This window comes from Dendropsophus ebraccatus, chromosome 1 (assembly GCF_027789765.1).
Source record: "Dendropsophus ebraccatus isolate aDenEbr1 chromosome 1, aDenEbr1.pat, whole genome shotgun sequence".
NCBI classification, from domain to species: Eukaryota; Metazoa; Chordata; class Amphibia; order Anura; family Hylidae; genus Dendropsophus; species Dendropsophus ebraccatus.
The window spans coordinates 7643297-7667446 of NC_091454.1; the positions used below are offsets into that span (position 1 = coordinate 7643297).

General features: G+C 50.6%; 1 protein-coding gene across 3 annotated transcripts in view; it reads left to right on the forward strand.

Moving 5' to 3' along the window:
* The window catches only part of ARFGAP3 (ARF GTPase activating protein 3), a 23087-nt gene extending 10758 nt beyond the window's left edge, over positions 1 to 12329 (forward strand). The window contains exons 5-17 of one of the 3 annotated variants that reach the window (XM_069965611.1): positions 1 to 20; positions 279 to 369; positions 515 to 580; positions 1764 to 1811; positions 4253 to 4299; positions 4456 to 4595; positions 5379 to 5510; positions 5615 to 5752; positions 5830 to 5970; positions 6453 to 6576; positions 8735 to 8825; positions 9528 to 9649; positions 10457 to 12329. The exon at positions 1 to 20 is cut by the window's left edge and continues 58 nt beyond it. In XM_069965611.1, the coding sequence (XP_069821712.1) occupies positions 1 to 20; positions 279 to 369; positions 515 to 580; positions 1764 to 1811; positions 4253 to 4299; positions 4456 to 4595; positions 5379 to 5510; positions 5615 to 5752; positions 5830 to 5970; positions 6453 to 6576; positions 8735 to 8825; positions 9528 to 9649; positions 10457 to 10474 (1178 nt within the window). In that variant the 3' untranslated portion in view covers positions 10475 to 12329. The remainder of the gene's footprint in view (positions 21 to 278; positions 370 to 514; positions 581 to 1763; positions 1812 to 4252; positions 4300 to 4455; positions 4596 to 5378; positions 5511 to 5614; positions 5753 to 5829; positions 5971 to 6452; positions 6577 to 8734; positions 8826 to 9527; positions 9650 to 10456) is intronic. The other 2 variants (XM_069965620.1, XM_069965630.1) reach the window with 2 other exon arrangements.
* The last annotated feature ends 11821 nt before the right edge of the window (positions 12330 to 24150 follow it).

Genomic DNA, 24150 nt, shown 5'->3' on the forward strand with positions numbered 1-24150 from the left:
TCTTTGCGTCCCATGTGGAGGTAGCGCTGACTATTCAGAGGAAGCGTAACATTCCGATAATCCGACATTCCTAGATTCCAGATTACAGGACTCACTATGGGCCCTCCTGTATAGATGGATTCACATTGGTGTCTGGGGAGGCGTCCGGCGTGTTTCCAGCTTCTTCAGGGGAGCGACACCTTCCTGCTAATACAGCACAGGATTACTGGGGTCATGTGCCGGATTATCAGGATTGGGCGACCATCTGCCGGATTATAGGATTATCTTCCTTCTCTCAGCAGGTGAGAAATGCCGAATGGGAAGATCCGGAAGTTACCGATGAGTTGATCACCCTGAGCGCTCCGCAGCCGCTCCCTGACAGCAAGGAAGGTAAGAGGCAGTCCCATGTAAGAGACCCCAGCCTGTCCTATTCTGGGGGGGTCCCGACCTGGGGCATCTTTAACCCTTTAGTCACTATGTGTGAGGCGACCCCCCCCCCTGTGTATGTGATCTGACGTCTTTCACTTGTGTTTAGTTTCAGGTGAACGAGAAGCCGGGCCGAGCGTCGACTGCCTCAGCATGTCCCCCAAGGCGGCACTAGGTAACCCTGTGATGTCATCCTCACTGCTGATGTCATCCTTAAAGGGGTTGTCTAAAAAAAAAATCTTTCAAATCAACTGGTGCCAGAGAATTGTAATTTACCTCTATTAAAAAAAATCTTCAGTCTCCCAGTACTTATCAGCTGCTGTATGTCCTGCAGAAAGTGGGTTATTCTCTCCAGTCTGACACAGCGCTCTCTGCTGCCACCTCTGTCCATGTCAGGAACTGTCCAGAGCGGGAGAAGTTTCCTATGGGGATTTGCTGCTGCTCTGGACAGTTCCTGACATGGACAGAGGTGGCAGCAGAGAGCACTGTGTCAGACTGGAGAGAATACACCACTTCCTGCAGGACATACAGCAGCTGATAAGTACTGGAAGACTGGAGATTTTTAAATAGAAGTAAATCACAAATCTGTATAACTTACTGACACCAGCTGATTTGAAAGAAAAATAATTGAACAACCCCTTTAAAGAGGCAGTCCGCTTGTGATTATTTTATCCCTTTTATGATTTCTCCTTTACAGCAGTGCTCTTCAGCTGTAGCAAAACTACAACTCCCAGCATGCCCTAACATGCTGGGAGTTGTAGTTTTGCAACAGCTGTAGAAACACAGGTTAAGAGAAATCTCCAATTCATGCCCATTTCATTTGGATTTCCCCTTTAAATCATGACTCTTAAAGGGGTATTCCACTCAAACATATGTTGCTGCCCATGGTGAGACTAACTATTCCTTCCATACTTGTTATTTATTCAGTCTCATTCCCCCAGGTCTCTGCTGCTTTCTGCTGAAGACACAAAAATCTGTGTGAGCTTTTTTCTCTGTCTCCCCCTCCCTTCTGAGACGGCTGATGTAAACAATTGCCTGGCAGGCTGTATCTGCAACTTTTTAGCTTTTTTGGACTTGTTTACATCTGCTGTCTCAGAAGGGAGGGGGAGAGACAGAGAAAAGCTCACACACAGATTTTTGTGTCTTCAGCAGCTCAGAACTGGGGGAAGGAGACTGTATAGATTATAACAAGTATGGAAGGAATTGTTAGTCTCACCATGGGCAGCGACATATTAGTAGTTATGTGTGAGTGGAATACCCCTTTAAAGGGGCCAACTCTGAAGCAGCAGGAGCGCCCCCTTGTGGATGTGGTGGTCGTGCCCCCCTGTAAACCTGTCTTGTCTGTCTTTTTGTTGCAGCCGATTCAATGAATTTAGAGTCTGCAGGAGGCGCTGCAGCAGCCAAAGGTGATGGTCCTCCGCTTACAGCGGCTTCAGCCTCCGGTGATCCGTGCCCCTCCCCCACATCCCACCTGATCAGCCCCTTAAAGGGCCACCACAGCCGCTGACACTTCAGATCCTGTTACACTGTGGTGGTCCCTTACACCGGGGTCCAGAGCGGGCCCGCTTCCCTTTAATGGTGGAATTCCTTTAATCCGGCGTCCGATAATCCGTCACAATATTCTAATGTAATCTAAAGCTCGTCAGGAAGCAGAGGACGGGATCGTGTAGGGAAGGTCTGATAATCCGGCACTGATTGACGGTGGATTAAAGGAATTCTCTAAAATCTTTACACTGATGATAGATTTCTGTCGCTGCATTTTAGGGGGTCACATCGGTGGTGGACAAGTAAGGGGGGGGGTCCCGCTCCTGTGTGGGGAAGACCTGGACTCAGCAGGGCAGGGGGAAACACATGCCAAGCATTGCTCTTAAAGGGCCAGTCACGGGGTTGTTAGGAAACATAGATTCCAAAGAACAGCGCCACACCTGGGTCGTGTCTGGTATTGCAGCTCTACTTTATATCAATGGGGCTGAGCTGCAATACCAGACATGACCTGGGCACGAGAGGGGCGCTATTCATGCAGGAAAGCATCTGGGTTTTCTTGCTCCTTTCTCATAGACTTTGTTATTTCTTCACCGTTTGTCGGTAAGCGGGAACGTTCTTCCTCCCGGGCCAATACTTCTCACAGCTGATACACTTGTATATACGCTTCAGCTCTCAGATATTAGAACAATTCATCTTCACATTCAGATGCTTGAAACCTTGTTATGTACTGACAGCGAGCAGAGAGCCAGAAACGGAGAAAAATCTATTAAAAATAAAAGTTGCAGCCACACCTGCTTTGCTCTGTGGCTGCCATATAGTGCATTTCCTTGTGTCACCAGCAGATGTCGCTGTTACTTTATATTCAGATAGTGAGGGAGCAGGGTCAGCTGTATACAGCCTCAGCACTGGGGGCAGGGTCAGCTGTATACAGCCTCAGCACTGGGGGCAGGGTCAGCTGTATACAGCCTCAGCACAGGGGGCAGGGTCAGCTGTATACAGCCTCAGCACTGGGGGCAGGGTCAGCTGTATACAGCCTCAGCACTGGGGGCAGGGTCAGCTGTATACAGCCTCAGCACAGGGGGCAGGGGCAGCTGTATACAGCCTCAGCACAGGGGGCAGGGGCAGCTGTATACAGCCTCAGCACTGGGGGCAGGGGCAGCTGTATACAGCCTCAGCACTGGGGGCAGGGGCAGCTGTATACAGCCTCAGCATTGGGGGCAGGGTCAGCTGTATACAGCCTCAGCACTGGGGGCAGGGTCAGCTGTATACAGCCTCAGCACTGGGGGCAGGGTCAGCTGTATACAGCCTCAGCACTGGGGGCAGGGTCAGCTGTATACAGCCTCAGCACTGGGGGCAGGGTCAGCTGTATACAGCCTCAGCACAGGGGGCAGGGTCAGCTGTATACAGCCTCAGCACTGGGGGCAGGGTCAGCTGTATACAGCCTCAGCACAGGGGGCAGGGGCAGCTGTATACAGCCTCAGCACAGGGGGCAGGGGCAGCTGTATACAGCCTCAGCACTGGGGGCAGGGGCAGCTGTATACAGCCTCAGCACTGGGGGCAGGGGCAGCTGTATACAGCCTCAGCATTGGGGCAGGGTCAGCTGTATACAGCCTCAGCACTGGGGGCAGGGTCAGCTGTATACAGCCTCAGCACTGGGGGCAGGGTCAGCTGTATACAGCCTCAGCACTGGGGGCAGGGTCAGCTGTATACAGCCTCAGCACTGGGGGCAGGGTCAGCTGTATACAGCCTCAGCACTGGGGGCAGGGTCAGCTGTATACAGCCTCAGCATTGGGGGCAGGGTCAGCTGTATACAGCCTCAGCATTGGGGGCAGGGTCAGCTGTATACAGCCTCAGCATTGGGGGCAGGGTCAGCTGTATACAGCCTCAGCACTGGGGGCAGGGTCAGCTGTATACAGCCTCAGCACAGGGGGCAGGGTCAGCTGTATACAGCCTCAGCACTGGGGGCAGGGTCAGCTGTATACAGCCTCAGCACTGGGGGCAGGGTCAGCTGTATACAGCCTCAGCACTGGGGGCAGGGTCAGCTGTATACAGCCTCAGCACAGGGAGCAGGGTCAGCTGTATACAGCCTCAGGGGGGGGGCAGGGTCAGCTGTATACAGCCTCAGGGGGGGGGCAGGGTCAGCTGTATACAGCCTCAGGGGGGGGCCCCCGTATAGAGTCCGGCTCCGCCTCCTGCAGCCTCTCTCATGCATGGCACTATCTCCCGGCTGTCGGTAAGTTTTGGCGATGTAATTTCCGATTCCTTTGGCTGCGCTTGTGTCGTCCGCTCCTCCTCTCCCGCTGGTTTTCGGTCCCCTGACCCCGCTGGGAATCTCAGTAACCTCCAGTGTTTTCACTTGCAGACGTCAGTTCAATCATCAAGAAGAAGCCGGGACCGGCCAAGAAAGGGGTGAGAGACGCCCCCTGTGCTGTCTGTGTGTGTGTGGGGGGGATTTCAGCTCTGAAGGCGGCAGATGTGTGAAAGCACCCGTGGTCTTACATCATATGTGACTGATATCAGCCGCTCCTCTTATAACTTGTGTCTGTGATTGTCTCCGCTTTGCAGCTCGGGGCCAAGAAGGCCGGACTGGGGGCCCAGAAGGTGAGCAGCAAGAGCTTCACCGAGATCGAGAAACAGGCCCAGGCCGTAGACAAGATCAAGGAGCAAGAGATGGCGACTGTCAGCAAGAAGGCTGAGGAGCCCATGTGAGTAATGTGACCTCACCAGCAGAATAGTGAGTGCAGCTCTGGAGTATAATACAGGATGTGACTCAGGATCAGTAATGTAATGTATGTACACAGTGACCCCACCAGCAGAATAGTGAGTGCAGCTCTGGAGTATAATACAGGATGTAGCTCAGGATCAGTAATGTAATGTATGTACACAGTGACCCCACCAGCAGAATAGTGAGTGCAGCTTTGGAGTATAATACAGGATCAGTAATGTATGTACACAGTGACCCCACCAGCAGAATAGTGAGTGCAGCTCTGGGGTATAATACAGGATGTGACTCAGGATCAGTAATGTAATATATGTACACAGTGACCCCACCAGCAGAATAGTGAGTGCAGCTCTGGAGTATAATACAGGATCAGTAATGTATGTACACAGTGACCTCTTTAGCAGAATAGTGAGTACAGCTCTGGAGTATAATACAGGATGTAACTCAGGATCAGTAATATATGTACACAGTGACCCCACCAGCAGAATAGTGAGTGCAGCTCTGGGGTATAATACAGGATGTAACTCAGGATCAGTAATGTAATGTATGTACACAGTGACCCTACCAGCAGAATAGTGAGTACAGCTCTGGAGTATACATTTTTCAGTACAGGAGTACTGTGCTGTTGTGGCCACTAGATGGCGCTGTGCTCATATATATGACAATTCTAGTACTTAGAGGATAGCTGGACGTATAGATCGCTGTGCAGTATAATACAGTAACACTGCACCTTCCCAATCCGACGTTCTCTATCTGTCCCCATCAGAGTCGCCTCTCTGCGTTTGGCCTATAAGGATCTGGAGATCCAGAAGCAGAAGGACGACGAGAAGCTGAAGAATCTTCCTGCTAAGAAAAAGGCTGAGGCCGAGCGGCTGGGGATGGGCTTCGGGAATCGCAGGTGAGACTAGTAACAGAGAAGGCTATATATATATATACACACACACACACACATAGGGGGCGCTGTAACAATCCCGCTGACTCCATCCTCCTCTACCTCCTCAGCGGCATCTCCCATTCTGTTCTCTCTGAGATGCAAACAATCGAGCAGGAGGCCCCGAGAGGCTCCAAACCCAAGAAGGTCTATCACGAGGAGGACCCCGACTACTTCTTTAGCAGCAGCAGCAGCAGCTCCCGATCCCGGTGAGTCCTCCTTACCCAGAGTCCTGTCTGACAGTCTGGTTGCCATGGATACATCCTAACACTTCCTGCACCCACAGATACCGCGAGGACCCCCCGGAGCCGGTCACCAGTTCATTCCTCAGCTGGGACGAACGCAACGAGGATTTCTGGAAGAAGGAGACGTCCGGCAACGACTATGAGACCACCATGAGCTCCAAGAGCGGCGGCTATGAGGATCGGTAGGGATTGTGCATTGTGGGAGGTCTCCATCTTTCTAACCGCTTAGATGCAGCATCTAAGAGGTTAAACATCCAGGTTCTATGTTACTTGCGTTATTTCTATCTGTTTACCCCCCAAAAAAAATTCAAATTAACTGGTCCCAGCAAGTGCCAGAGATTTGTAATTGACTTCTATTAAAAATCTCCAGTCTTCCAGTACTTATCAGCTGCTGTATGTCCTGCAGGAAGTGGTGTATTCTCTCCAGTCTGACACAGTGCTCTCTGCTGCCACCTCTGTCCATGTCAGGAACTGTCCAGAGCAGGAGAGGTTTTCTATGGGGATTTTCTGATGCTCTGGACAGTTCCTGACATGGACAGAGGTGGCAGCAGAGAGCAGTCAGACTGAAGAGAATACACCACTTCCTGTAGGACATGCAGCAGCTGATAAGTACTGGAAGACTGGAGATTCTGGTGAACAACCCTTTTCTTCTTTTTCCTCTTAGACCAGCGACTCGCCGTAAGCCCGATCTGGAGCCCTCCTCAGCCACAGACGACGCCCAGAAGAAGTTTGGGAACGCAAAAGCCATCTCTTCAGACATGTACTTCGGGAAACAAGACAACGCAGATGTGAGTGTGACCACAGGGTGGGATATATTGAGGGAGAGGTGGAGGAGGGGGGGCCGGGGGGTGATATATGGCGGTGGGGGAAGGGGGGGTGATATATTGTGGAGGAAGGGGGCCGGGGGGGGGGTGATATATTGTGGAGGAAGGGGGCCGGGGGGGGGGGGGGGGTGATATATGGCGGTGGGGGAAGGGGGGGTGATATATTGTGGAGGAAGGGGGCCGGGGGGGGGGGGGGGGGGTGATATATTGTGAAGGAAGGGGGCCGGGGGGGGGGTGATATATTGTGGAGGAGGGTGGCCGGGTAATATATGGCGGCAGAGATGGAAGAGGGTGGCCGGGTGATATATGGCGGCAGAGATGGAAGAGGGTGGCCGGGTGATATATGGCGGCAGAGATGGAAGAGGGTGGCCGGGTGATATATGGCGGCAGAGATGGAAGAAGGTGGCCGGGTGATATATGGCGGCAGAGGTGGAGGAAGGTGGCCGGGTGATATATGGCGGCAGAGATGGAAGAGGGGGGCCGGGTGATATATGGCGGCAGAGGTGGAGCAAGGTGGACGGGTGATATATGGCACAGAGGTGGAAGAGGGTGGCCGGGTGATATATGGCGGCAGAGATGGAAGAAGGTGGCCGGGCGATATATGGCGGCAGAGGTGGAAGAAGGTGGCCGGGCGATATATGGCGGCAGAGGTGGAGGAAGGTGGCCGGGTGATATATGGCGGCAGAGGTGGAGGAAGGTGGCCGGGTGATATATGGCGGCAGAGATGGAAGAGGGGGGCCGGGTAATATATTGTGGAGGAGGGGGGGTGGGATATATGGAGGTGGAGGAAGGTGGCCGGGTGATATATGGCACAGAGGTGGAAGAGGGGGGCCGGGGGATATATTGTGGAGGAGGGGGGGTGGGATATATGGCGGTAAAGGTGGAGGAGGGGGGTTGGAGGTGATATATGGCACAGAGGTGGAGGGAGGGGGGATGGGATATATGGTAGAGGGGGGGGGGGAGGGGGTCAGCTTTCCTCACCAATTCAGTAAACAGAACCATGGAGAGACTTACATAAGATGCGGCAGTGCTGAGCGTGTACACAGAGCAGCTGAGCACCCCCCCCCCTCCCCCTACCCCCCCCCCCCGGCCATTAACATCCAGAACGGCCGGAACAGGAGCCTCATCTGTTGCATCAAGAAAGTCGATAGTCACAATAATCTGCTTTGTGTTGCTGCCTCCTCCGCAGTGTTTGCACGCTTTCACCTACAGACCCACCAGCCCTTTGTCTGTGACAGCGATTGGACTTTGCACTGAGAGAATATAATGTGATGCGAAACCAATGAGAAAACTTGTTTCATTTTGTGAGGTTTTGTGTTTGGTGTTTGTTTTTAATTATTTCTTTATGGTGCGTTCACACCTACAGGATCTGCAGCTGATTTTATGCAGCAGATTTCATTTAAATAACTGAACACAGCATCAAATCTGCTGCAGATCCTGTAGGTGTGAACGCACCCTTAAAGTTTTTAACGTTTTTTACACAGTAATTTATATTTCCCTCGGGGGGGCTCCTGTGAGCTATGCGCTGATTTCTTATAGAGATCAATGCAACACATAAGTCCTGCATTAATCTCTGCAATCAGTACTTGATTACTAAGGTCTGCTGGAGCCCATAGGGGGGGGTGGAGTCCCGTCCCCTGCCTAGACTGCGTCTCCTCCCCTGCCTAGACTGCGTCTCCTCCCCTGCCTAGACTGCGTCTCCTCCCCTGCCTAGACTGCGTCTCCTCCCCTGCCTAGACTGCGTCTCCTCCCCCGCCTAGACTGCGTCTCCTCCCCCGCCTAGACTGCGTCTCCTCCCCCGCCTAGACTGCGTCTCCTCCCCCGCCTAGACTGCCTCTCCTCCCCCGCCTAGACTGCCTCTCCTCCCCCGCCTAGACGGTGTCACATGATGCAGTGCTGCTGCCTGCAGCCCCCACTAGAGGCCGCTCACTGCATACAGAGTTATTACTGAGTTCAATGTATAATCTGTCTGCAGTGAGCTCCCCCTAGTGGTGGCTGCCAACAGCAGAATTCTGGGATTTAGTGCTCTGCACCCTTTGATGATGTGTGAGGGGATTATTCTTGTATTTTATGTCCTTATATCTCGTGTATCCATTGTTCTTACTGTCCTTTCATCCCACAGTATGAGACGAGGTCTCGGCTGGAGAGACTCTCAGGAAACACGTCCATCAGCTCCGCCGACTTGTTCGATGAGCACAAGAAGCAGCCATCAGGTATGTGATGTCAGGGGTCACCGAGCCCTTCGCAGCGCAGGATTATGGGGTCACCAGTCCCCTCCCCTGGACCTCCGCAGTGCAGGATTATGGGGTCACCAGTCCCCTCCCCCCGGCCCTCCGCAGCGCAGGATTATGGGGTCACCAGTCCCCTCCCCTGGACCTCCGCAGTGCAGGATTATGGGGTCACCAGTCCCCTCCCCCCAGCCCTCCGCAGCGCAGGACCATGGGGTTACCCGTCCCCTCCCCTGGCCCTCCGCAGCGCAGGACCATGGGGTTACCCGTCCCCTCCCCTGGCCCTCCGCAGCACAGGATTATGGGGTCACCAGTCCCCTCCCCCCGGCCCTCTGCAGTGCAGGATTATGGGGTTACCCGTTCCCTCCCCTGGCCCTCCGCAGCACAGGATTATGGGGTCACCCGGCCCTCCACAGCGCAGGATTATGCGGTCACCCGTCCCCTCCCCCGGCCCTCCGCAGTGCAGGATTATGGGGTCACCAGTCCCCTCCCCCAGCCCTCCGCAGTGCAGGATTATGGGGTCACCAGTCCCCTCCCCCGGCCCTCCGCAGTGCAGGATTATGGGGTCACCAGTCCCCTCCACAGTACAGGATGCATCATGTGATGGAGGGAAGAATCAGCAGGGGGCGCTGTGATAACTGTGATAGGTCATGTGACCCCTTTTAACACATTTCCCTGTAATTACAGCCAACTACAACCTGTCCAACGTCCTGCCGACGGCCCCGGACATGACCAACTTCAAGCAAGGGGTGAAATCTGTCGCTGGGCGACTGTCTGTACTGGCTAATGGCGTTATGACGACTATTCAGGTGAGTGTTATCCGGCATCGGGGCGCCCTGTCTGTAAGGATGAGGCCCTGTAAGCAAACAGCGCCCCCCACTGTCCTGCCGCAGAGTGAGTGATGCTAAAGGGATTGTCCACACAGTATACAGACACTGGAAATCTCATATCTACTGCCCAGATTGCTCCTTATAGCCCGAGGGTGAGAGGACAGCTCAGTGCCCCATCACCGGGCAGAGAACAGGAGCTCAATAACATGACAAATGGGCAGCAACTTAGATACAGCGGATACACCCAGTGATACCAGGGAACACTCATCACCTGCAATCATACATTACTGATCCTGTATTATACTCCAGAGCTGCACTCACTATTCTGCTGGTGGGGTCACTGTGTACATACAGGATGTAACTCAGGATCAGTAATGTATGTACACAGTGACCCCACCAGCAGAGTAGTGAGTCGAGCTCTGGGGTATAATACAGGATGTAACTCAGGATCAGTAATGTAATGTATGTACACAGTGACCCCACCAGCAGAATAGTGAGTGCAGCTCTGGAGTATAATACAGGATGTAACTCAGGATCAGTAATGTATTATACTCCAGAGCTGCACTCACTATTCTGCTGGTTGGGTCACTGTGTACATACATTACATTACTGATCCTAAGTTACATCCTGTATTATACCCCAGAGCTGCACTCACTATTCTGCTGGTGGGATCACTGTGTACATACATTACTGATCCTGTATTATACCCCAGAGCTGCACTCACTATTCTGCTGGTGGGGTCACTGTGTACATACATTACATTACTGACTTTTCCTCTCTCCGCAGGATCGGTACGGGTCATAACCCCTCCTCCTCCCCCCGTATAGAAGTCACATTGGGTGAATAACCGAGGACGGCGCACTGTGCTCCTCTGAGGAGGCCTGAGGGAAATGGATGGACAACACCTCAATGTCCCTGCATGGGAGGAAGGGAAACCCCCTACACATTCATCGTGCCTTTTAATAATTGGATGAAATGCATTGTGGGACATGTGCGCTTTTTTTTTTTTTTTTTTTTTTTTTTTTGCTTCTTTAATAATCCAGGCGGCTCGGATGTCTCAGGGACGCGGTCACATAAGACGTCTCTGGTTTGGGGGGGTCTCTAGACATACAGGGCAGGGACCAGGATCTGTGTACATGTAGAATATAATAAAATATAAAAAAAAAGTAAAGTTATAATAATTCCTTTAATCCGGCAGTGTGTAAGGAAAAAAAAAAGTCTGCATTATCAGAGATGAAACACTAAAGTAATGTGGCGGATTACAGGAATTATACTGTATATAAATCTATATATAATGGACACACAGGAGGGGGGTCCTCTAATCCGGATTATTGGACTGTTCTGGTATATTGGATTCAGGGAGAGAAACTGGATCCCAGGTATAATCCTCATGTAATCTGAGGAGACTATGGATCCCCTTGTAGTCCGGATTATAGGACTTCCTGTGTGTACATCTATATATATGAGTCATTTTTGCGCTGGATTGTGGGGATGATTATTGTGGGGACCACACAGACCAAAGGCTAAAGCTGCTCTGGGTATATATGTGTATATATATATGTATATACCCTCAACCACTGCGAGCGACAATCATGGCGGCTAAATAACAGCTTCACCTTAGATGCCTGCTAATCACCAATCGGTTATTTCTTTGTTGCCCAAAGCAGCCAATCAGGAGTGACGGTTCTTAAAAAAATTAGGGTGGTAGATGAAGGGTTAAAATTCTCGAATTGAAGAGATTTCTGCAGGAATATTTGTCGTAACTTTTTTTTTTTTTTTTTGCGTCTATTGAAAGTATGTCACCTTCAGAGCTGCATTCAGAATTCTTCCAGGGTGTAAGCTATAATCTATACCAGGATGTTTATGTAGGTGTTTATATAGGTAATCTGTATAGAACTTTTGAATATTTTGCTTTAACTCCAGAGCTGCACTCTGAATTCTGTCCCTGTCAGACATCAGATCTCACTGCTGATTCAGATCCTGTATAGTATTATGGGTGTTGTAGTGTTTATACTTCTGTGCCTCCCATAATGCATTGCAGCCAAAGGATTCAAAGCAGGCCTGGATGTGTGATAGGAGCATTGGTTTGTATTCGAGCAGCAGTCTGCAGCGTTATGAATGCAGCTCTGGAGGTGATTGGAATATACAATTGCTTCCAAGCAGCAGTCAGCAGCGTTATGAATGCAGCTCTGGAGGTGATTGGAATATACAATTGCTTCCAAGCAGCAGTCAGCAGCGTTATGAATGCAGCTCTGGAGGTGATTGGATTTTAGCTTACCTCCTAAGCAGCAGTCGGCAACATTATGAATGCAGCTCTGGAGGTGTCTGGAGTATAAAACCCAGGGACATCAGAGGTGGCGCTAAACTCTTTCCATTCCTTTTGCTTATGTCTTTTTTGTTATTAAGTAGAAATTAATTTAATGCCGATGTTTTGAGTTTAGGATTTTAAGGATTTGGAGGTGACCAGAGCCGGGATTCGCTGTGTTTTAGACAGCAGGACCCGTAGCCCTGGACTCCATTACTGTGGAGAAGCGACCACGAGGGGGGGGGGGTTCTTTTTTTTTTTTTTTGTATATTTGTCTCATCCGATAATCCTACGACAGGCACAGAGTCTTTGTAATAATTTGTATTCTTCAATAAACTTTACATTGGAACAAGATGGCCGCTGCCGGCAGTGTACGGGTGTTATTTAAAGGGAGGTCTCTGCTGGAGATGGGGCTGGAAGGGTTAACAGTTTCCATCAGTTACTGAGTAAACGTCACATTTCTGATAGAGCGGCGGCTCCGATAAGGAGATCAAACAAAAGAGGGAACAAAGGGTCCGCTGTGAAGGGCGACTGTGATGTGCAGCAGCAGCACCATGTCCTGGAGAGATGAGCTGGCTGAGGAGAGGGTCCGGTATAGTGCCGGTACTGAGGAGAGGGTCCGGTATAGTGCCGGCTGAGAAGAGGGTCCAGTATAGTGGCGGCTGAGGAGAGGGTCCGGTATAGTGCCGGTACTGAGGAGAGGGTCCGGTATAGTGCCGGTACTGAGGAGAGGGTCCGGTATAGTGCCGGCTGTGGAGAGGGTCCGGTATAGTGCCGATACTGAGGAGAGGGTCCGGTATAGTGCCGGTACTGAGGAGAGGGTCCGGTATAGTGCCGGCTGAGGAGAGGGTCCGGTATAGTGCCGGCTGTGGAGAGGGTCCGGTATAGTGCCTGCTGAGGAGAGGGCCTGGTATAGTGCTGGGGCTGAGGAGAGGGTCCGGTATAGTGCCGGCTGAGAAGAGGGTCTGGTATAGTGCCGGGGAAGAGGAGAGGGTCCAGTATAATGCCGGGGCTGAGGAGAGGGTCCAGTATAATGCCGGGGCTGAGGAGAGGGTCCGGTATAGTGCCGGGGAAGAGGAGAGGGTCAGGTATAGTGCCGGGGCTGAGGAGAGGGTCCGGTATAGTGCCGGGGCTGAGGAGAGGGTCCGGTATAGTGCCGGCTGTGGAGAGGGTCCGGTATAGTGCCGGCTGTGGAGAGGGTCCGGTATAGTGCCGGGGCTGAGGAGAGGGTCCGGTATAGTGCCGGGGCTGAGGAGAGGGTCCGGTATAGTGCCGGGGCTGAGGAGAGGGCCCGGTACAGTGCCGGCTAAAAGAAGGGTCTGTCTGGTATAGTGCTGGGGCTGAGAAGAGGGTCCGGTATAGTGCCGGGGCTGAGGAGAGGGTCCGGTATAGTGCCGGGGCTGAGGAGAGGGCCCGGTACAGCGCCGGCTAAAAGAAGGGTCTGTCTGGTATAGTGCTGGGGCTGAGGAGAGGGTCCGGTATAGTGCTATGCAGCCAGTTCTCATGGTGGTGGGAAACTAGGACAGAAGACGAGGGATCCCAGTAAGTAGGTTAGTTACACGGACCCCCTTCTACGTTCTGCAGTCATTCGGGGAAATCCCATTAGCGCCTTTGTGTCTATCGTGTGATACCAGCTGCAAATCAGGAAGCCCCCTATAGACAATAGATGGTTGCCATCGGCTGTGTATGGCAGTGCATAGTTTAGTCTATGAGGGGGATAACATTTGTTTACAGGGAGTCGGGGGTCGTAGTGCTTGTTGGGGTAGTATAGAGTAATGGGTGCTTGTGGTTGGTTGTGGTGGTGATGGTTGGATGCGGAGTGAGGACAGTGCTCCTATTGTTGGTGATATTTATAGCTATTACGTGTGGTCGGGGTGATGGGGACCAGGATTTGGTCTGGATAGGGTCGCTCTGGGGTGAGCGGTGTGCGGTATTATGGGACGGCGATGGTTTTATTTTAGCCATGCACCTGTGTAGGACACAATTATTAATGGTCTTTGGTACCTTTTATAAAACACCTTGTATCTGGGCCATTTGCCATTGAGAGGTGACACTGGAGGTGCAGGGCGCTCTGCCACTTTGGTTTCTTTATAACTCACTGATACGCCACAGTACAAATGTTTGGTTTGTGATGGAAATCTGATCCCCCGTCCCCTGTTGGCGGCTACATTATACCAAAAATCTCCTTATCGGTCACCTAGAAACAAATCCTGTGATAAAGTGGTCGGTCAAGAGGAACGGTGTAAGCACGCTCAGTGCTAGGGTGCAGCATGAAAAGCAGAAATTCAACCACCACCTACACAACTGTCATACAGTCAGTCATGTATGATGCTGCCTAATGAGCCATGTATTTAAGCCTACTGTATGTGATACTGTCTATTCAGCCACTTTCATGTGATACTGTATGCTTAGCCTGTGTATCTACTATCTACTCGGCCCTGACAACAAATAGTGTTCCAGTTGGAAACTATTCTCGTTATTTGGAGACAGTGTTTTTCCTTTTAATCTTGATGAAGGGTACAGCGATGGGCACCTGGTCCACCCCTAAAGCCAGCCTATTAGTCAGAGCTTTTCAGAAGCAGCTCGTATGTAAGTACATTATTAGTGATACTGTATGTTGGCCAGACCCTCTGAACAAATAGCTTTCTTGTTGAAAAGAAATACACAAACTTCCCTTGAATTGTCAAGAAAAAGGAACAGCGATGGGCACATACTTTACCCCTAGTGATGTTATTTAGGGATAAGCGAGTACCAAAATGCTTGTTACTCGAGTTGAGTATTTTCAAATGCTCGTTTCAAGTTACAAACCCCATTAAAATCAATGTGAGACTCAAGCATTTTTTCAGGGTCCTCCTATTCGGCAGAGGTGTCTGGTGCACCTGAAAACCTCAGAAAGTGATGGAAACACCATGGAAAAGGAACTGGCACAGCAGGGGAAGTAAGTTTGGCTGCATTAAAGACTCCCAGCTCCCCGAATTACACCACTTTTACAGCAAAAAAGGGTAGCACCATATACAACTGCCTAATGTTAACCTATCACTGAAGCTCTATAGGAGGAGGACACATAGGGAAAGGATTAGATGGAGGTCCCATCCAATAACTTTAAGGGTAGGTTCACACTACGGAACCCGAGCAGAGAATTTCTGACTGATCCCGTAGCTTGTACCTGCTCACGGCTGCACGCCTTTCTGCTGGCTCCATAGACACCATTCTATGGGCGGCCCGATTAATCCGCCCGTGCATAAAATGGTGTCTAAGGCACAGGTGGAGAGGCACGCGGCCGTGAACAGTTACAAGCTACGGAATCCATTGGAAATTCTCTGCTCAGGTTCCGTAGTGTGAACCTACCCTCAGGGGAGAACCTAAATCTCCAATATGATAGTTGATTCTGTTCCAGCGGGACCGGATCAGAAGTCAGGATCAGCTTTATGATCACAGACTTTAGAGGAGAGCATCGTAGTGAAAATCCAAATCCAGTATAATCGATAGTCAGGTGTGGTAGACGGGCAAAGTGCCAATGTCTATAGACCTGGTACGGACCTTAGCATGGAGAGGAATATGATGAGGATGGGAGCAGTCTCCTGTTGATTTCAATGGGGTTTGTTACTTGAGTCAAGTACAGCACCATTAGTAACAAGCACTCGAGTATTTTACACTAGTCATTATATAGACCAACCAAGCAGTAGCTGAATGGAGAACACCAACGCAGGTCTGGAAACCTATGGGGCAGTAACTGGAGTGATAATATGGAGGTGAATAGGGCAGGATTCCAGAAGAGAGACTACATTATGCTACGTGCGGAGAAGACACCAGGGTGCCGCCAATTATACCGTGCCACTCCCTATGAAGTGTTCTTTAGGCAGATGGCAATGCCCAAACCTACAGGCATATGTAACCTATCTGCGTGTAATAGCAATCACGATCCCGTGAGATGCCTGAACCATTACGACATCCCGATAGAGCCAGTTACCACGACGCACCCAAACTAGTCTGGGTGTAAATGTTATAACCAATACCGGGCAAAAAAAAAATACAAGAACCAAGCCAAGAACAACCACCAATACAACAGTTACCATTGCTAAATCTTAGATACTGGCTGCTTCTGGAAAACGGCGGGTTACTAGGGGTAGAACTGGTGCCCATCGCTGTACCCTACATCAGGATTAAAATGACACAGAACCCGACCGCCGATGCGTTTCCCACCACCGGGGGCACTTTATCTCAGGATTGCACATACACAATGGTGGTTAGACATCAGGTCTTCTGTATCCAGCCGATGGATTTTTAATGAAGATATAACAAAGCTGAGAACATTATACGGATGATGGATCTTCGCCACCTTTCTTCCCCGCTCTGGATGAGAAAAGCGACACCCGAGACTCTCTATTCACCATTGTTGTATGTGAAAGGTTATAATAACCTATAAATGATCTATTATAATACAGCCTCTTACCGATCACGTTATAGACCACATGGGGCCTAGGGAGCTGGACGATTTTTGTTTTTCTATTTCTTTTTGCTCTTCGGATCCTAAAGAGTGTAACCACATAGCTCGCCATCTATTATACAGTACATATATATAATACACTGTGATGTCACTGTACCGGGATAATACACCACTTTTCTTTAAATACATGTCAGCTGTCTTGGCGCAGGTCACATGGTATCAGTGTTGGTTAATATGACATCCTGCAGTGCAGAGAATGACATATGACAGCTGCCATGGGGCCCATTATGTGGAGGACCCATCACCATGGTAACCGGCTACACACCATACCTGCTGAGGCTTCTCAGACCCTGGTGTTATATAGGAGCCCATTACTGGTTGTTACGGGACCCCTATCCTCTGAGAGTCACTATGTCCTCACAGTGATCAGGGGGGGGGGTACGTCCTCCATCACGGCGAGCACAGGGGGGTACGTCCTCCATCCTAGTGATCAGAGGGGGGTACATCCTCCACCACAGCGATCAGAGGGGGGTACGTCCTCCATCACAGCGATCAGAGGGGGGTATGTCCTCCATCACAGCGATCAGAGGGGGGTACGTCCTCCATCACGGCGATCAGAGGGGGGTACGTCCTCCATCACAGCGATCAGAGGGGGGTACGTCCTACATCCTAGTGATCAGAGGGGGGGTACGTCCTCCATCACAGCGATCAGAGGGGGGTACGTCCTCCATCCTAGCGATCAGAGGGGGGTACGTCCTCCATCCTAGTGATCAGAGGGGGGTACGTCCTCTATCACAGCGATCAGAGGGGGGTACGTCCTCCATCCTAGTGATCAGAGGGGGGTACGTCCTCTATCACAGCGATCAGAGGGGGGTACGTCCTCCATCCTAATGATCAGACGGGGGTACGTCCTCCATCACAGCGATCAGAGGGGGGTACGTCCTCCATCACAGCGATCAGAGGGGGGTACGTCCTCCATCACAGCGATCAGAGGGGGGTACGTCCTACATCCTAGTGATCAGAGGGGGGGTACGTCCTCCATTACAGCGATCAGAGGGGGGTACGTCCTCCATCACAGCGATCAGAGGGGGGTACGTCCTCCATCACACTGATCAGAGGGGGGTACGTCCTCCATCACAGCCATCAGAGGGGGGTACGTCCTCCATCACAGCGATCAGAGGGGGGTACGTCCTCCATCACAGCGATCAGAGGGGGGGGTACGTCCTCCATCACACTGATCAGAGGGGGGTACGTCCTCCATCACAGCGATCAGAGGGGGGTACGTCCTCCATCACAGCGATCAGAGGGGGGGTACGTCCTCCATCACACTGATCAGAGGGGGGGGGGGGTACGTCCTCCATCACAGCGATCAGAGGGGGGGTACGTCCTCCATCACACTGATCAGAGGGGGGGGGGAGTACGTCCTCCATCACAGCTATCAGAGGGGGTACGTCCTCCATCACAGCGATCAGAGGGGGGTACGTCCTCCATCACAGCGATCAGAGGGGGGGGTACGTCCTCCATCACAGCGATCAGAGGGGGGTACGTCCTCCATCACAGCGATCAGAGGGGGGGGGGGTACGTCCTCCATCACAGCAATCAGAGGGGGGTACGTCCTCCACCATGTGCTTGTGCTGTATTTTGTGTAGTTTTTGTTGTTGTGTCTGTGTATGTTTGGTGTTGTGTTCTATTGTGTGCTCTGTGTACAGTGTTGCTTTGTGTTATGTGTTTTGTATTCTTGTATGTTTGGTGTTGTGTTCTATTGTGTGCTCTGTGTACAATGCTGCTTTGTGTTATGTATTGTTGTGTTATGTGTTTCATGTTGTTGTATGTTTGGGGTTATGATCTATTACTGTGTGCTCTGTGTTATGTGATGTATGGCGTCTGCTCTGCTTTCTTGTACATATTTCGGTCACATATATCACACTCACTGCTCCTTGTACATTATATAAATACTCAGCAAGATACAAGGAACCAGAAGCGGCTGAGACCGGGAGGAACAAGGAGAGACTGATCATAGCCAGACCCAGCGGGCGGATATAGGGATATAGCTACCATAAGGCTATGTTCACACTGCGTATATGTCCGGACGCATATTTTCGCAGCCGGACATATACGCGGTAAACACTGGCCGGGGATTTACGCTACTTGCGGCCAGCTACGTACGGAGCGCGAACTTACGCCCGCAGTCTACTTACGCTTTCCGAGCGCCCTACGTAGTGATCTGACAGCGGTCTTTTACTTGGAAAGCTTCGCCTAGCCCCGGACACCCCACAGAACCTTTTAGATCGGCACAAAAAGATGGTAAAAAGAAGAAATCACCACTACGTACGGGACCGCATGTTACGCTACGGGCGTAAGTTACAGCATTTTCCTCCTCAAACAATGGTCTGGTTCATTTTTTACGGCGCCGCATACGATCCTGGCATAAGTTCTTACGTAGTGTGATCTGTGCCGCCGTATATCGTATTCTTTCCATTGTACGCAAACTACGTAAGTCTCCGGCCACTTATTCACGGAACGCGCTACGGCCGGAAACTTACGTAGTGTGAACGTAGCCTTATACTGTATATATGGACATCACTGTGTGTATTATCCCTTTACTGTGACATCACTGTGTATTATCCCTGTACTGTGACATCACTGTGTATATTATCCCCCCTGTACTGTGACATCACTGTGTATTATCCCTGTACTGTGACATCACTGTGTATATTATCCCCCCTGTACTGTGACATCACTGTGTGTATTATCCCTGTACTGTGACATCACTGTGTATATTATCCCCCCTGTACTGTGACATCACTGTGTGTATTATCCCTGTACTGTGACATCACTGTGTATATTATCCCCCCTGTACTGTGACATCACTGTGTGTATTATCCCTGTACTGTGACATCACTGTGTGTAGTATCCCTGTACTGTGACATCACTGTGTATATTATCCCCCCTGTATTGTGACATCACTGTGTATTATCCCTGTACTGTGACATCACTGGGTATTATCCCTGTACTGTGACATCACTGTGTGTATTATTCCTGTACTGTGACATCACTGTGTGTTATCCCTGTACTGTGACATCACTGTGCGTATTATCCATGTACTGTGACATCACTGTGTATTATCCCTGTACTGTGACATCACTGTGTGTATTATCCCCCCTGTATTGTGACATAACTGTGTGTATTATCCCTGTACTGTGACATCACTGTGTATTATCCCTGTACTGTGACATCACTGTGTATTATCCCTGTACTGTGACATCACTGTGTGTATTATCCCTGTACTGTGACATCACTGTGTGTAGTATCCCAGTACTGTGACATCACTGTGTGTATTATCCCTGTACTGTGACATCACTGTGTATATTATCCCCCCTGTATTGTGACATCACTGTGTATTATCCCTGTACTGTGACATCACTGTGTGTATTATCCTTGTACTGTGACATCACTGGGTATTATCCCTGTACTGTGACTTCACTGTGTGTATTATTCCTGTACTGTGACATCACTGTGTGTTATCCCTGTACTGTGACATCACTGTGCGTATTATCCATGTACTGTGACATCACTGTGTGTATTATCCCTGTACTGTGACATCACTGTGTGTATTATCCCTGTACTGTGACATCACTGTGTGTATTATCCCCCCTGTATTGTGACATCACTGTGTGTATTATCCCTGTACTGTGACATCACTGTGTATTATCCCTGTACTGTGACATCACTGTGTATTATCCCTGTACTGTGACATCACTGTGTGTATTATCCATGTATCCCTGGGGGCCACTTCCGCAGTGCTGGTGTTATGAGCGGGCAATGACCGGGGCAGCTGCAGGGGTTATACTTGTCACGGTATAGGCCTGAGGGCGGCACAGCTGTAGGGCCGGTCTGTGGAATCTGCGGGTGATGATGGGCACGCGATTCTTCGCTGCACCTAGTCAGGGCACCAGTTAGTGGACACCAATGCCAGGGTTTAGTAACAGCGGTTTTATTATAGATGAGGTAACTAGTAGCAACAGTCTCTCCGGATGCAACCGGGTATATATCAGGCTTTGACAAATAAAGCAGGAGTGGTGCTGCATAGGCTGTGAGAATACGTGCCGGATGATGGGAGTAGGAGTATGAGAGAAATAGTATTGCTGGGTGGATTAGCTTGAGAGTAATACTTGCTGTGAATCCTAGGAAGTGGGAGGTCACATGGATGCTCCTGGCCAGAACTAGTCGGCCATTGGAGGAACCATGGTTACAGGTCACGTGATCAACAGCCTTGCATACCAGTGTACAATGTAATAATACACAGGAATACATGAGAATACACATGAGAATGCACATTACCAGAGAATACTAGGGGAAAACCAGCAGCAGTTGCAGTGCAAACCCTTACCAGAACAGGCATTGACACAGAAATAGAAATGGCCATAATAGGAGTAGTAGTCTGCATGTTCTGGGACACTGCATACCTCCCTAGCAAATTTGAGCCGACCTCGGCGAATCTAGAAGGCATCAAACATGAATAGACTGGACAATCAAACAACAGGAATGAATGACGAGAGTGAGTGTGATGAGGTGTGTGTTTCCCACGCCCAAGGCACAGGTGAGAAGAGAGAGAGGATGAGAAACCCTAGTGGCAGGACTTCACCTAGGGGTGCCTAACGTACTCTGGCGACCAGGTAGCTAGTGCATGAACCATCTGACGTGTAAGCCAGGACAACTTAACTGCTGGCAGGTGACCCTCAATATTCCAGCCAGTTAGACAGTAGGTTTTCTGTTAAATGTGTTACCCTACTGGAGGAGAACGTGAAGACCTGTGTACTACCTTGGCGTGTCTGAGTAGTGTCTTGGATACCTGAAAGAGAATAGAACAAAATAATAAAAGCAAACATACATGGGGAGCTCCCTTTCATACCACTCAATCACACACACAAGCACTCCACAGGCCAAACACCCGAAAAGGTATCCAAGGTGCGATATGTATGGACCAGTGTGAAGGTTAGGTATGACTATGTGTGATAACTACTGTGTTGGGACAAGACAGAGGCGAACAAATACTGGAAACAAAAGGAAGGGAAATACAAGGGACAACAAATACTGCGAGGTCTTGAGGAGAACTGGCTCACATGACTCTGAATGAAAATCTGAGAAAAATCTGAATGAAAATCTGAGAAAAATCTGCATACGAACTGGCTCAACTAAATCTTTCCAGCTATAGATATGATAATAATACACAATAATGAGACTGGATGAGAAAATACACTCCTACATAAACTGGACTTTCTCTGAGGTATATGTATACTGACTTCTCTTACTCAGAGGAGGAGCTATCTGTTTTAGACACTGGAAAATATACTGTTTTACAAAAGAGGCGCTCTACTCTGAGGCAATCTATGTAACTTTGTGCTTACTCAGAGGAGGAAATACAAAGACTTTGATAACACTGAAATGCAATGGTAGAAAAAAGTGCAATAATGAAATAAGTGCAATAATACCCTGTGTGGAACACACAATCACAGGAAAGTGCATTAGGAAGGAAGGGGTTAAGTGTCTCTGTTAGGTAGAGTCTCTTTTAGGCAATTAGAACATCGTCCATGTAAAAGGCTCTGGGACAGGCACTAGAGAACCTTTTGTTATGGTAAGTGTCCATCAGCTCATGGCTGGTTAGTACAGGGAACTTGGTCAGGAGGACCAGGCACGAACCTTAAACGTTGCAGGAACTGGAACAAAACAGTTAGACAACAGAAACAGTTTAAGGACTCATCTCTGTAGCGGATACTTAGCAGAAATGTCCTGGAGGACCCTGAGTAGGCTTCTTCTTTTTCTTCTTCCACGGATAGCGATAGCGTGAAAGGCCTGGAGCAGAAGCATCATTGGATGCCGTAGTGACTACAATGCTGGGCGTCACCGTGGTGATAGGAGAGATGATGGGGGCCACATGATAGGTGACGGTCGTGGTAGAAGAGGCAGCCTTAGCCACAGCAGTGGGGGCAGTAGAGGGGACTGCGGTAGTAGACGGGCCCGCTGTAGTGGAAGCTGCAGGAGTAGCGCTAGGCATAGCAGTGGCAGCTGTAGTGGCAGGCGACAGGGCAGCGAGGGCCTGCTGAATGTCCTCGATCAGCTGCATAATCTTAGGCCCCGGCCCGAGCATCCATTGCAGCAGGGGAGGCGAATCACGCCCTAGAGGTTGCCACAGACCCGGGGATATGAAGGCCTTAGCAGAGTTCTCCCCGTTAGGGCCAGGGACTGAGGACAACAGAGTCGGTCCACTTACAATCTGTTCGCTGTCCGGTGATGAGGACCCTCCGGTACAAGAAGCGAAATCAGCGGTGCTGGGGTGACTGGGTCCCAGAAAAATGCTGGTCTCAGGTATGGGCCCCTCATTCTGATCAGCAGAGGCCGGGATGAAGGCCCGGCGAAGACTTCTGTCGTCCGACGGGGCAGCGGCCCAGCTGGTGTCGCTGTAGGATGGGAGCGGTGCTAGCAGGCTGGCAGGATTGCTCTCCGGCAGCTCCGGCATCACTGGTGCTGCGGCTGCAGGCAAACGTTTCTCGGGGGCCGCCATCTTGTCACGCTCTGGCCGGAACTTGTAGCAGGAAGGGGAGGAGCGCCAGGCTGGAGGATCAGGTTCCAGAATCTGCCCAGCAACAGTGACATCATCCGTCCCAGGCAGCCAATCAGGAGCAGTCAATGGAAAGTCTATGGCTCCGGGCGATTCCCGTGCTTTGGCAGCATGGCTGTTAACCCCCTCCTCACCGGGGTATGGCACAGCCAGAAATTGAAGAAGATGGCGGCCATCTTGTGTACAGTTCAGGGCCCGAAACACTTCAATCAACCCCATAGCAATCAGCAAAGTCTCTAGGGGGTTTCAGTACAGTTCTGGGGGCACTGACAGTTGGCACAACACAGTCTGTATCCTGTTCGTGACGCCAAAAATGCGATGCCCTGGCCCCTGGGGGCCACTTCCGCAGTGCTGGTGTTATGAGCAGGCAATGACCGGGGCAGCTGCAGGGTGTATACTTGTCACGGTATAGGCCTGAGGGCAGCACAGCTGTAGGGCCGGTCTGTGGAATCTGCGGGTGATGATGGGCATGCGATTCTTCGCTGCACCTAGTCAGGGCACCAGTTAGTGGACACCAATGCCAGGGTTCAGTAAACAGCGGTTTTATTATAGATGAGGTAACTAGTAGCAACAGTTCTGTCCGGATGCAACCGGGTATATAGCAGCTTTGACAAATAAAGCAGGAGTGGTGCTGCATAGGCTGTGAGAATACGTGCCGGATGATGGGAGTAGGAGTATGAGAGAAATAGCGTTGCTGGGTGGATTAGCTTGAGAGTAATACTTGCTGTGAATCCTTGTAGCGATGAGGAGAGATAACGGAATGACACCCAGATGAGAGAGAAGACTCCGGACACTTGAGCCGGCAGATACAGCCGAAGACTTGAATACAGCAGAGCACTCGATCCACACTTCTAGTGGTGAAGTGGGAGCTGCAGAGAAGAAGCCCAACTCCTCTGAGGCAGGAGAGGGACGACACACATCCTACTTGCTTGGAAGCAGGGGGAAGACTCACTTGTTAGGAGGAAGTGGGAGGTCACATGGTTGCTCCTGGCCAGAACTAGTCGGCCATTGGAGGAACCATGGTTACAGGTCACGTGATCAACAGCCTTGCATACCACTGTACAATGTAATAGTACACAGGAATACATGAGAATGCACATTACCAGAGA